This window comes from Lutra lutra, chromosome 2, assembly GCF_902655055.1.
Source record: "Lutra lutra chromosome 2, mLutLut1.2, whole genome shotgun sequence".
NCBI lineage: Eukaryota > Metazoa > Chordata > Mammalia > Carnivora > Mustelidae > Lutra > Lutra lutra.
The window spans coordinates 183,937,326-183,950,949 of NC_062279.1; the positions used below are offsets into that span (position 1 = coordinate 183,937,326).

The 13,624-nt window shown below is 49.3% G+C and overlaps 1 protein-coding gene across 1 annotated transcript; it reads left to right on the forward strand.

Annotated features, from left to right (window-relative positions):
- The first annotated feature begins 8,428 nt into the window (after positions 1 to 8,428).
- On the forward strand, positions 8,429 to 13,124 carry RASL11B (RAS like family 11 member B). The gene is made up of 4 exons (XM_047719273.1): positions 8,429 to 8,768; positions 9,422 to 9,478; positions 10,710 to 10,786; positions 11,615 to 13,124. Exons 1-4 carry the CDS (start codon positions 8,624 to 8,626, stop codon positions 12,083 to 12,085), a joined length of 750 nt encoding a protein of 249 aa, XP_047575229.1. The 5' UTR covers positions 8,429 to 8,623; the 3' UTR covers positions 12,086 to 13,124.
- The last annotated feature ends 500 nt before the right edge of the window (positions 13,125 to 13,624 follow it).

Below are 13,624 nucleotides of genomic sequence, written 5' to 3' on the forward strand. Positions count from 1 at the left end.
CTGGGCCTGGCAGCGAGCGGCTTGATACCGCCGTGCCAGAGCCCGTCTGAAAGAGATCATTCCATCTCTTGCCTGCGGACTGCCAGAAGCAGGGTCCCGCCCCCCCGCTCTTGCCTCTCCCGTGTGTTTTGGCAAATGAACACCAGGAAGGCTCCAGCTCGGTCTTTCCAGCCGACCACCTCGTCTAGGCCTAGAGAAGGAAGAATTTAGGAAAGGACTGGACTGAGCTAGAAATACGTGACTTCTCCTAACTGATTAAGGGACAATCTAGGCTGGAGGAATAGATCCCTTCATCCTCATGCTGAAGATATCCAAGCTGTGTAATTTACAGGGCATTTTCACATGCCTGATCTCGTTGGATAGTTAACATATCGTATGTCACAACATCTGTTAGAATTCATTTACCCTTGAGCTAAATATATTTACCAGCTAGCATGGGGGTATACAGTCTGTACAAAAGAAAAAAAAATGATACGTTTTTGTTGTTGTTTGCTTTTCAAGCCAGTTACGAAATATCTCAAACTGCACGGGGGTTTTCCTATCTTGAAAAACTTAAGGTCCTGGACTGGACGGGTTTACATTCCAAATGAATCATTAATGGGCCCTGCGTGACGTCCCCAGCAGAGATGACCCTACATACCGATCTGCACGTTCCTCGTGCCTGGCATGTACGTTTCTTCCACCGGCTACATTCTGCTGTGTGTAGCTTCTGTTCTGGGGTGAAGTTGTTTCTTTATATAGAAACCTTGTCACATCAAGCGAGTCTATGAGTCATTTCCTAAAAGCCGTCCCATCAAATTTTTCTCATCTGCTCTTCATTTTCTTTTTTAATCGAAAGGCAACTGCTTTAACAATGCAGATATTGTGTTGAAAATCCTAAACTTTCCTGGACTGCAGTTAGAATGGTAAAGTGTTTTGGGGGCGGCCGAATTTCATCTTCCTTTAAGAAATGCGCACATCACCATTTGTATTTTCACGAACAGAGTAACTTACATACTTTTCTGCTCACTAGGGCTTCACTTCTATAATTCACACCGTGGTCTGTGATACTGACCGGCCTGATACAGTGGTGCTAATTAGAGCTTAGGAAGAATTTGATGGTGACAGCAGTTTTTGAAAGCTAGATAAAGCAATGAGAATCAGTGACTTTGCCTTAATCACTCTTAACTCCACTGTCTAGGGGATTTGAGGAATGGAGGGAAGTGAAACTTGTGCTTTTCTCATAACACAGGTGGATAGTTATGAAGAATTTTGATCTCCTTTTAGTTTTGTATATTACACTAAGGAATCGAGGGTGTGGGGAGATGCTTTGCCCTCTGTGCATAGACAAATAAGGATGCCTACAGCGTCTTTGGTGACCTTTAAGGCACCCCCTAGGGGAAGTTAGAGGGCAAATATTAGGTGTGTCCAATCTACTTAGGAATTTGAAACCCAAGCTTCTGTCAAACAATTGGCTCAATTGTCTGATTCTTTCTGAACCTTTCTGCTTGGGTATATTTCCTGATCACAGTACCTGGTCGTGTGTCCCAAGAGCACTCATTCCTGGGGAACCAAGCCCGATATTTATTTCTCTCTTATGTTCCTTTGTGCTCTGCACAATGAGTGAGGAAGGGCAAGGGCAGATGGCCATGCTTGAAGGAGTCTTCCCACTGGAGAAAAGAAGAAGGAAATAACCTACAAGAACATTAGCACTATCAGGTTGCAAAGTTTTTTAGACTTTCCATTTAACCGAGGGAGCCCTTGACAATGGCTTTATTAATAACACAGTAATGTCAGTTCCTAATGTTGTTCCCTGTTCTTGGGGACAACGGGCACCGTGAGCTTTCCTCCTCTCAGTGAAAATACAGTGGAAATTCATTCGTCGTTCCAAGTATTATTTAAAACTTGAATTTATTCTGAGTTCTGCTCATCAAATTGTTTATCAAATTCATCGTCTCTATTCCCAGAAAAATGACTTGGGTTGTGAGTGCTCGAGTCACTGAGAGGAGAAGAAAAGATCAGGTTTTGCCCTGAATGGAAAAGAATTATTTTCATCTTTTCTTTTACCTTCGGTTTATATATTGCATTGAAAACGAGAGAGAAGGTGGAAGAAACCTTCCAGAGCAAGAGAGATAAAATCTCATAGAGAAGCGTGGGGACAGAACTGGAGAACACTGGTGCCTCTTTTTTCCTGAGTGTGGAAAGGGGGAAATGTGGGCCATTTGCTACCATAGAAACCAACCAAAGTATGTGGGAGGGGGAGGGAAGGCCCATTCCAGGAACTTAAAGATCTTACTTTTGTCAAAGTTAAAGTGTTCTAGTCAATAGGTGATCTTTGTAACGGCAAGAGGTCTGTGTGTATGTGTGTATCCTTTTGATTTAATTGAGTTCCAACTTGCCTCCCCTCCAACTTTGTCTTTGGAAGCTAGTGATTCTTTCAGTTGCTTTCAGTTTCAGCTTCAACTAAAACAAAAGTTAACAATAAAAAAAAAAAAAAGCCATCGAACCCCCACCATGTAGCTCTATGTCTCAGAGACATCTAACACACATTGCAGAGAGCCATTGGATGAAAACCTCATGTTACACAGATAGTGCTGTTTATTCCTTTTTTCGGACTCTGAGATTTCTCAGGAAATGAGCAGTTTAAAATTAATTTTCTCTGGAAATGCCTGGGTGGCTCAGTCAGTTAAGCCTCTGCCTTCAGATCAGGTCATGATCACAGGGTCCTGGGATCGAGTCCTGCATTGGGCTCCCTGTTCAGTGAGTAACCTGCTTCTCCCTCTTCCTGCCTCTCCCCTTACTTGTGTTCTCTCTCTCTTTCCAACAAATAAATAGAAATAAACCCTTTAAAAAATAAGTAAAATTAATTCCTCCCCTCCCCTTGAATCCAGTTCTTTTTAATTTTTAAAAGCGAATGCTGAAAGCACTAGTCATCCTTAGCACAGTGGCAGGACACGTGTCCTTCGTGTGCTGCTCCTTTACAAGTCGTGTCATGGGCAGTCACCTTTCCTTTTCCCTTACCGGTCTTTTAGTCCTTCCCAAACCATCACAAGGGGCAAAGGAGCAGTGGACCAGGTGTGGGGAGGGCTCCTGAGGGAGTCAACATCTGTCTTCCTGCTAGGAAGCAATAGGAGAAAAGATACCAAATCTTCGTAAATGTGTCCCTGTGAACGGCGGGAGTCCCCGACACTTCGAGCATTCCTGAGCCGGTCGGGCAGGCTCTCAGCAGGAATATTATAAGAGGGAGTTGGACTAGATGCTCTATTTTATGTATGTATAGTTTTAGATTCGCAGCGAAACTGAGCAGAAGGAACAGGTTTCCCAAATAGTGCTCCTGCCCCCACAGGGGCACGGCTTTCCCACCCTCAGTATCCCCCATCGGAGTGTTACATTTGTTTATTTTGACCTGTATTGACACATGACTAGCACCCAAAGCCCAAAGTTTATAACAGGGTTCACTTGTGGTGCCAGTTCTGTGGGCTTGGACAGACGCACAGTACCCTGCACCTGCTGTTGCAGTAAAGCACAGAGTAGTCACACGCCTTAGAAACCCTCAGTGCCCTGCCTGATCATCCCGCCATCACGCCTCTCCCCTGAGGACCACTGATCTTTTTACTGTCTCCTTGGTTTTGCCTTTTCCACAATGTCATATGGTCAGAAGACACAGAATATAGCCTTTTCAGATTGGCCTGTTCCACTTACTAACATGCGTGTAAGGTCTTCCATGTCTTTTCATGTCATGATCCTTTCTTTTTAGCGCTGCCTGTTCCACTGTCTGAATGGACTCACGTCCTTTTCAGTCGTGTGTGTGTTTCCATTGATTGCAGGATGGCGCTGACAGGGCAGCTGCACAGGTGGAATGAAAAGGGAGGGACAGCTGGACAGCCACGGCCTTCCGTGCGGGAGGAATGGCTGAGCCTCAGAGTTCGGAATGAGAGATGATGCTGACGCTAGCCAGTCACTTTCATCGCGACTGGGGCGAGCCCAGGACTCCACACAAACAGGATGTGTGCGGGTTTGTTCTTTACAAGTGACAGAGATCCCACTCAATCCAGCTTAATCGCAAAAATGACCGTGTTGACTCTAGTGACTGGGAATTTCAAGGGGGTAAGTTTGGATTTTCAGGCATGGCTTCATGCAGGGCTGGAAAAGATGCCATCGGGGGCCTGGTCCTCTCTGCCTCGCACCTCGGCTTTCTTCTGGGTTGGCGTCATTCTGAAGCAGACACGGGGCTGCCACACCATGGCTCCCTGAGCTCCACGCTTACTCTATTAACAATAGGGCAAATGAGGCATCTTTTTGCCAACAAAACTCTCAAGGAAGAATTTCCCTGGCCCAGCACTGAGTGAATCCCAGGAGCTTACTGGTATCCACTCCTGCAATTAGGGACCGGTATCCCCCCACTACCATTACCTGAGCAACATGAGAGTGGGGGAGGGGATGTATCAAAGGGACTATTGGGGTTCTTATTAAAGTGTGGAAATGGATCTATGCAAGTGACATTAATAGACAGTTCCTATAGCAGACGAGAGGAAAACAGTTCTAAAAAGCAGAGCTGGGTGTCCACACATTTCACAGAAGCCAGGAAAATAGTGGTCTTAAACAGTGGTTTTAAAGCAGTCAACTGAAAACTTCATTATATTCTTCTATAGTTGAAAATTAAATGTCTGGTGGGGTCTGATCTCTCCTTTTCTGGGCTTACATGTTCTTCGGGTACTGGAGAAGTAGAGAGGAACTGTTGGGCTCACAGCTTCATTTCTATCCTTTCTGTGGAGACTAGAAAGCGAAACACATTTCCCAGAATCCCTTGCAGATAGGGTAACAGATACAGATTAATCGCATTAACTAGATGCTCTCAGATAAGATTTGCAAAGCAGAACAGGGATGACTCCATCTTTCTGTGGCCTGGTTGCTTTTTGCTGTAGGGCCCTCTGTGGAGATACTGGACTTTTCCCCCACGTCTGTCTCTAACTTTGTGGGTTTTGAGGGATGGTACAGTGGAAGAGGGAACAGTTCCCTGGATGGGCCAGTTCTATAGCTCTGGGAGTCATTTCTGCCTTTCTACAAAAACGCATGCCTGTAAGCGATACACAACCTTTTCAATCACTTGAATGTTTTCACATTCTTTTTTGACTCCCACAATCCAGGTTTTTCCATCTATCAAGTAATCCTCTGGCTCCTGGAGCTTCCCTATCAGAGCGTTTTCTCACACTGTATTGAAATTGCTCATTCATTTCTGTCTCCCATGCTACATGTAATGGTGAAGACTGTGTCTGTCCTGATTGCCAGTGTAGACCCAGGACCTAGAAGAGTGCCTGTGATATCCCGGGCCCAGACATTCAACACTGAATTTCTCTTCTGTTACCCTAAGGGCTTCCAGAAACTGGATTGTCTCCGGAAGTTCTGGGTCAAAGATGAGCTCTAAAGATCAAAGGAAGTGACAGAAATGCCAGAGGCTGAGGCAAAATCGGGACTTGGCAAAATACTCTTTTTGCCTCTCCAAGTTTCTCATGTTCCCCATCCCCATCCTCATCTCTTTTAGCTCAAAAACAACAACAAAAAACCCACAAAAACAAACAAAAAAACCCAAAACAAAAAAACCCACCACCACCACCACCAACAACAACAACAACAAAACAAAAGAGGGAGAGAGAGCGGTTCACAGGAGACCATCTCATTGGGAACCTCCTGGCTGTTTTCTATGTTCTTCATCCTTCTCAGACTTAGGCCCCATCCCTTATAGGATCTGTGACCTGGGAGGAATTTTTAAGCTAAGCCTTTGTTTTCACATTTACAAGATGGAAGTGTGGGGCCTTAGAGATGACCACAGATCCTTTCACGCTATTGCCATCACAGGGTGGGATCTGTGGCCCTGAGCCTTGACTGTTAATCTCGGTGGGTCTGTGATTGCTTGACCAACGGAATATAACAGAAGGGATGCTGTGCGCATTTCCATACACAGGCCTTAAGAGGTTAGCAGAGGTTCTGCTTCCTGTCCTAGAATATCCTCTCTAGGGGAAACTGCCTGCCATGCTGTGGGGGAGCCTGACCTAACCACAGAGAAGGAGTCAGATACTGAGAGAGACTGGCTAGTCGCAGCTGTCCCAGCCATTCCAACTGAAAGGCAGACGTGTGGACGAAGAAGAAGCCATCTTGGATGTCCAGCCCACATGAGCCTTCAGATGACTCCCTCCAAAGCCACCAGCCAACATGAGAAGCCCCAGGTGAGAACCGCACAGCAGAGCACAGTCAACCCACAGAACTGTGAGCCTCCAAGGTCTGTGGTGGTTCACTAAGAACAACCTCCTCCTCCTCTCCTCCCCCTCCTCCCCCCTCCTCGCCTTATTCCTGCTCCTCCCTTTCCTCCCTTTCTTCCTCGCCTCCCCCTCCTCTCCCTCCCCCCTCCTCCTCCTTCTTCTTTTTAATTCTATGCATTTCCAAGAAGGGGTAACTCTCAGTGTGATCACTGGAAGCAGGTGGGTGGAGGTGGGCCATTTGCTAGGTGTTTTGAATTAGAAGAGCTCCCTTTTCTTTTTCCAACTTTCTCTTGTGTCTTTCTTTTCTGTGTTTTTTAAAGCACAGCCAGATAATTTAGACCTAAAATAGGAATGCCAAATTCAGCCTGTGTGTGTGATTTTTCAGACAGAAAAATCATAGGCTTGGTACGGGCTCATGGTCATGAAAATCAAGCTCCAGAAGCAAAAATGATTCCAAGCAAAATTGCCCTGACAACTGTTGTCATGTCTGTGTATGAGTGTGTGTGTGTGTGTGTGTGTGTGTGTGTACAAAGCAGTTAAAAACTTTAGACTACAAAACTATTTTACTATGTAAGCATCATGGAATTACAGGCTTTGGGGGGGGGAGGGTTAAAAGAACATGATTACCTGTAATTATAGTCTTGCTAAGTTTGATTTTATAGAAGAACAAAATTCTGGTTTGATTGTACCCACATAGAAAGACATGGTGCCTATTGGAAATGCTCTTTTTTTCCCTTCTGACTCAAGTGGCTAAATTTATTTCATATTTGTGATCTTCCTAGAAGTCAACCTTTTATTATGTTTATTGCCAAGGTTGTTTGTGTGCCTTGCTAATTGTGCTGCTTGCTACCAAGTCTCAAACAAAGTTTGAGATAATCCTACTATCTCCCCTTTGAGTTTCTACAGACACCTAAATTGATAGGCAAGAGGGTTCATCTCAGAGTCTGAACTGGGTCAGCCTCATAAATTCTGTCAGTTACTTGGTCAGTTAAGTTCGCAGCCTTAGGGGGAGTCAAACTAGATGCCTGACAGGCATGGATAAGGGAATCGGTTTATTTCACCTTTTTATATTTCAGCCTTTAATGTGGGTGCGGATGCAAAGCCACAGTATTGATTGCCACCCCCCCCCCCCCCAGGATAAAAGCCTCCGGAACACGTGGGGGCCCCAAGTTAGAAGGGTGGGGTTGGGATGGGGGTGTGGGGGGTTGGAATGGGAGTGTGGGGAGTTGGTTAGCCCGCAGTCAGTTCCCGCTACAGAACGTTGCTTGGAAGGGGTTTGCCGCAGAAGCCTTTCCCTAAGGAGACCCTAAGGGGCAGGATTTGGGGATTTTGTGAGTGCGAGCCCACAGCATCAAGTCACTTCACTGAGTCTTGCCATTTCTTGGAACCAGAAGCTGAGTGCTGCGGACCCTTTCCGGTTTCTGACTCCCAGGCCAGTCGGCATCCAGAAACAGCTGGGGTAACTGTTTTCTTTCCATTTCACAGCTCACAGAGGAGGTGTGACTGTGTGTGAGGCGCTAGAAAGCTTGTTCTATAATTACCTAGTGATTTGCCTCTGAGTGCGCAGTACACCCACCCGACCTTCTGTGTGTTCATGCGAGCTAGTCGGAGGTTGACTGATCTGCTGCCCTGCGTCTAGAGCACGGGTGACACTATTTTGCCCCAAAGTTAATTGTCACAGCTCAGGGGAGTGGATATGGGGTCTGTGTAACTGATTGCCTTCATAGCCAAATCTATGATCGGGGGCACTCAGGTCACTGCAGTCACGTCCCAAACGAAGGAGATGGGCGTAAGCCGGGCAGCAGGTCGCGCGCTCCCGACCCCGAGGCCACACACCCTCCAGGCCCCGGCCGCCGCCGCCCGTCCCACGCCCGCCCTAAGGCCGAGCCCCGCTTCCGGGAACCCGAGGCGCCCCCAACCCCACGGCCACAGCCTAGGCCGCGTGCCCGCTCAGCGGGCGGCACCCGCGCCTGCCATTGGCTGCGCTTTCGGCTCGCGCCCACACGCTGCCCCTCTCCGGCGGGCAGCCCCACTTTCCGCGCGCCTCACGGGGCCCCGCACAGCCTCCGGGTGCCCCCAGGGGCGCGGCGCGCGCCTAGCGGCGCCGGGGGCGGAGCCTCTCGCGGGGCGCCTCGGGATTGGCCGCGGGGGGCAGGAGGCGGGGCCAGCCCCGGAGAAAACAGCGCGCGCGCCGCCCGACTGGAGCCCCAGTCCCGAGCCAGAGCCCAAGCCCGTGTTAGTTCAGGTTGCCGCGCAGCCGCGCTCCCGAGCCTTTTTTTACCGCGGACCCCTCCGGCCGGGTTCTCCCAACCGCTCCCGCGCAGCCCAACAGTGGTTCCCGCCCCGCAGGTAGCGTCCCGCGTGGTGCAGCCCCGGCCGGAGCGGCGATGCGCCTCATTCAGAACATGTGCACCATCGCCGAGTACCCCGCCCCGGGCAGCGCCGCCGCTGCCGCCGACTGCTGCCTGGGGGCGGCCGGCCGCCGCCTGGTCAAGATCGCCGTGGTGGGGGCCAGCGGGGTGGGCAAGACCGGTGAGTCCTAGCGCTCGGGCCAGAACGCCTTCATCCCTGGGGCTGGACGTGGACGGCCTCGCTGGGGGCTGCGTGTGAGCGAGGCGTGGGGGAGAGGTGGAAGGGCAGCTGGCCTCCCATCCCCTCCTACTGATCTGCTGCCCCTCGGCGAGGACCTGAGCCAGCATCGCCTCCAAGCCCCTTCTTCAACAGATGAGGGAAACGGGGACCCCAGGAGGACCAGGCCTCCTCCTGGGCACCGCCGGCGCAACTGGGATTAGAACTTTGGGGTTCTTGAGTCTGTCTGGCGGTGCCTGGAACAGAAGGGGGACTTAGGGAACGGAACCCCTCCCGGAGGTCTTTAAGGTTCGGAAAGACCTTTTGTCTCCTGGAAGCCTTAGGTGTGGCTCAGCCGGGCTCAGAGGAGGGGGGTGAGCCAAATGACCCTTCCAGCTGGACAGAGCCATAATTCACGAGGCCTTGGACGCCTTCTACCCCCTCTCCGTTGTGTCTGGAAGAAGGGTCAAGGAGCTGCAGGGTAGGAATTTCGCTTGGTGGCTGCCGGGCTTGCTTTCTCTGCCGGAGTGGTTTCCCAGGCTGGGGGTGGGGTGGACACCGATTTCACTTCTTATGCCAGAGTTAACTCTCTCTCCTCTCTCTTTTCTGCCCTACAGCTCTGGTGGTCCGGTTCCTCACCAAACGGTTCATTGGTGACTATGAAAGAAATGCAGGTGAGGAGGCGCGTTTGGGACGAGTGTGCTCAGCTAGCACAGTACGGCCCTTAACCATTTTCCGAGGTCTCCCAGAGAGCCTCCCTCACAGGACAATCTGAGCATCAGGATCCTGCCACTTCCAAATTTGCCTGCCCCTCCCCTGCTCCCCCGTTCCCATAACTGCCATCTGGCCTCATTCCATTCCTAGCCCATTCATCATTTTATCAAGTGCCTGAAAGTATTCTCCTTGGTATGTTTTAACTATAGGGACCCCAGTTGGAAGCACCCTTTGTACTCAAGAGCCTCTCCCTTCAAAACACTCCTGCAAAAGTCATAAAAAAAAAAAAAAAAAAAAAAAAAGATGTTCAGCTCCTCCCCCCACCCGTCTTCCTCTCTGTTGGCCGTCTTTCAGAGGTGACCTTTTAAAGCAGAGGCCAAAGGAGAGCTGTTGTAAACCTAAAGTTCTCTTTTCTTAACAAAGACAAAAATAACTAGATGGTAGAATTTGAGGAGGGGAGCTCCCAAATAAACGAGAAGACACTATTTCAATCTCTATGATTAAAGATGGCCACCGGGGAGGCTTAAGGGCTTTCTACCTATGCTCTGTTAGCAAATTGCTTAAATCCTTAGGCCATATTTAGTACCTAAGGGGATTATTTGAAATGTGCTCTATAAACCATCCCGAGATAAGACATGACAGTCTTTTGCTTTGATGTAGATCTGGCTAACATGGTGTCACATTTTTATTCCAACTGATGACATTGGCTGTGCATTTACTAGCAATATTTGCCTACCAAGTTGTTAATACCTAATGACTAAGCGGATGTCAGAGAGTAATGAAGTAACTAAATTAAAACAAACGGCCATGCATGCTGAACAAGAAAATTTACTTCAAGGAAATACTCTAAATATGGGAGATCCATTTAAAATGAGCTAAGTCAGTTTCCAGAAACTTGCAAACTGTGCCTTGGTTTGAATAAATGCCCTAATCTGGGGTTCGAATTGCAGTTGCTTAAAAAAAAAAAAAAAAAAAAAGCAGCTGAAATACGCTCATTAAGTAGAATAAACTATAGCTTATTTGTGTGCATTGGTTCAGGTTATATATTTTTTCCTACTTAAAAAAAAATCCCACTATGTTTTCAAAGTTGTACAAGGAGGAAAAACTGTGTGTGAGTGTGTGAGTGTGTATATATATATATATATATATATATATATATATTCCATATCCCCCCCCCTCTGCCCTTTATAGGTAACCTCTATACCAGACAAGTGCAAATAGAAGGTGAAACCCTGGCTATTCAAGTTCAAGACACTCCAGGTGTTCAGGTAAGAAGCTCTGAGATTCATGACTAAGTCAAAGGGACCCTACTTGGCTATGGAATTGTTCAGTTGTTCTCAGAATAAGGCGTTTTGCTGAAGAGGAGGGAAATATGAGAGAGGGAAAACTAGGCTTGTACACGTTGCTTGTCACTTGGAAATATGAGAGAGGGAAAACTAGGCTTGTACACGTTGCTATTGGTCAGTCTTTGCCGGGCTTCATTTGGGGGATGTGGCTGAGGGCAGAAATCTTAGGAGGATTCTATCTGGCAGGAGAGACCAAACCACACACACACGGAATTGGCACGGTTGCCTTGCCTTGGTTAAAACGATCAGTTTTTACCTTCGTGTATTTGGCCCTGAAAAACCAGCCATTTAGGTACAGTCTTGAAGTCCGTGGGATCACTTTAGTATTGTGGAAAGTTCCTCTGTAGACAAAAGAGCCCTGCTGGTGTATGTGTGTGTTTTTTTTCCCTCTTGAACTGGGCGGTTATCCAGGTTTAAATGCTTCCAGCTCCTATCTTCACTTCCCCAGACGTACTGTCTAGCCAGTTAATTTCCCATTTTGTGCAACTACAAAGTCTCTCCGCGTGGAGTTCTCTGCAGGTCAATTTTCCAGTGGAGTGTGGGGAGCTGCACTATTATTTATTCCAACTCCGTGCAGCTGGATCAACATGCTGTCCAGAAAGCCAAAGCATGTGGGGAGCTAGCTGGTTTACGGCCTGCGACCCGGCATTACTGCCAAGGGCCCCTTGGACCTGGCGTTGTGGCAGAGCCAGGGGCTCTCCACGTGCCCCCACCCCGGCGTGCACCTCACCGCCCCCCCACCTCTTGCAGGTCCACGAGAACGGCCTGAGCTGCGGCGAACAGCTGAACAGATGCATTCGCTGGGCCGATGCCGTGGTGATCGTGTTCTCGGTCACCGACTACAAGAGCTACGAACTCATCGGCCAGCTCCACCAGCACGTCCAGCAGCTGCACCTGGGCAGCCGGCTGCCGGTGGTGGTCGTGGCCAACAAAGCGGACCTGCTGCACGTCAAGCAGGTGGACCCCCAACTAGGACTGCAGCTGGCAGGCGTGCTGGGCTGCTCCTTCTACGAGGTGTCCGTCAGCGAGAACTACAACGACGTCTACAACGCCTTCCACATGCTGTGCAAGGAAGTGAGTCACAAACAGCAGCCCAGCAGCACACCAGAGAAGCGACGCACCTCCCTCATCCCCCGGCCCAAGTCCCCCAACATGCAGGACCTGAAGAGGAGGTTCAAGCAAGCCCTCTCGGCCAAAGTGAGGACAGTCACCTCCGTCTGAAGTGGGGCCGTCCGCGGGGGTTTGGTCTTCCCTGGAAGGGGGCCCGAGGTTCTTCCGGGGCAGGAACGTTGAATGCTGGCAGGAGTTCGTGGTTCCAGAAAGGGCCGGAGCCGAGGGGCCAGGAGGGCCCGTGGAACTGCTGCAGAAAAGCCGCGTTCTGAGCAGGGGACGGAACCGCGGAGGCTTGAGAGCGAGCCTGCTGAGCCGCTTTAGACCGTGACCCGGACTGGGTGTCTTTTCCTTCCGAGATGGGGAGGGCGGCAGAATCACTTTGGAGTTTGTTCCTGTCCTGACCTTGTAAATGACAGTCAGTGGTAGTTTCAGCGGCGGACTGGGTGTGTTGGCCGGCGGGAACGAAAGAACAGGTTCAGCACTCAAAGGCTGTCCCCTTTCTTCTCTTTCTTTCTTTTCCCTTTTCTCCCCCACCCCACGCCCCAAGAAGAAGAACTGCTTTTTCTCTTACACATCTGATTTGCATCTCCGGAACACTGGTCATGACAGAATGCCTTTCTAACCTGAAGGATACCCAGCTTTCTTTAAGGAACACGGAGGAAATTTCTCTCGCCCCCTTACCCCCCAAAAGGGCGGGGTTTATGGGCCAGATGTGATGTAGACAGACGGACATCTGTAAGCTTCTAGTGCCCACAGGAAGGCGCGGCATCCTTCCCGACCCGGATGGTTATGTTTAGTCCAGCACGTGTTAAACGGTTGACATCTCAAACTCTTGAGCCCCAGCCTTTGGGTAATTGTGAGAGAGTATCATTTTTTTTTAACTCTTGAATCAGGTACAAGAAAAAAAGAAAAAGCCGTGTTCATTGACTTTGGTGTGATTTGTGTAAAAGGCTCACAGCGATGACATTGGGTCGTTTCCTAGGCCTGGCCGAGTCGTGGCTTAAATACGAAAACACGGTCCTACAGCGAGCGAACAGATAGAGGGGCCACCACCAAATCCCCGACAATGCACTTTAAAAAGCCACTCGTGATTTGGCTTAAACTGTAATTAATTTATTTTATGTACAATAAACCTCATTTTAAAAGAGCAGAGGCCTGACTTGGTCTTAAGTGTTCGCATTCTGTCCTTCACACAAAGTGTTGCTCGGCGTCCGGCACTTCTTGGTCGCTGGGCTTCAGGTGCTGTGCCTTCCTCGGGCTCCCTTGTAAGTCCAAGAGCAGACCAAAGAGGTGCGTTCTCTCGCCCGCCTTTCACAGGTGAGGAGACAGGCTTACCAATGAGCTAACTCACTTGTCAAAGCCCCCCTCTGGCCCCCGCCTGTGAGCGCTGTGAATCCTACTTTGCTGCTTTATATTCAAGAGTAGTGCCTCTCCTGTCCATTCCCTTCAGGATCCTCCAGGTAAAGCCAAGACAGATGTCTGGCTCTCTGTCTTCTGCTGTGAAGACCTCTCAGCTGAGCCTTGAAGATAATGTTTCTGTCCAAGATGGCCGCTTCTGTCTATCCATGTGGTTTATTGACTCACCTCATGGGGTAGGCGGCCTTCCAAAGGTGGGCTCTATTCTCACTGGGAGCTGTTGATGGGAGA

What these genes read in the sequence shown, in the direction of transcription:
- RASL11B (XM_047719273.1), top strand. Translation starts at nt 8,624, where the DNA reads ATGCGCCTCATTCAGAACATGTGCACCATCGCCGAGTACCCCGCCCCG. An exon ending in CAGCGGGGTGGGCAAGACCG is followed by an intron (nt 8,769 to 9,421) that starts GTGAGTCCTAGC and finishes TCTGCCCTACAG; the next exon opens with CTCTGGTGGTCCGGTTCCTC. An exon ending in AAGACACTCCAGGTGTTCAG is followed by an intron (nt 10,787 to 11,614) that starts GTAAGAAGCTCT and finishes CACCTCTTGCAG; the next exon opens with GTCCACGAGAACGGCCTGAG.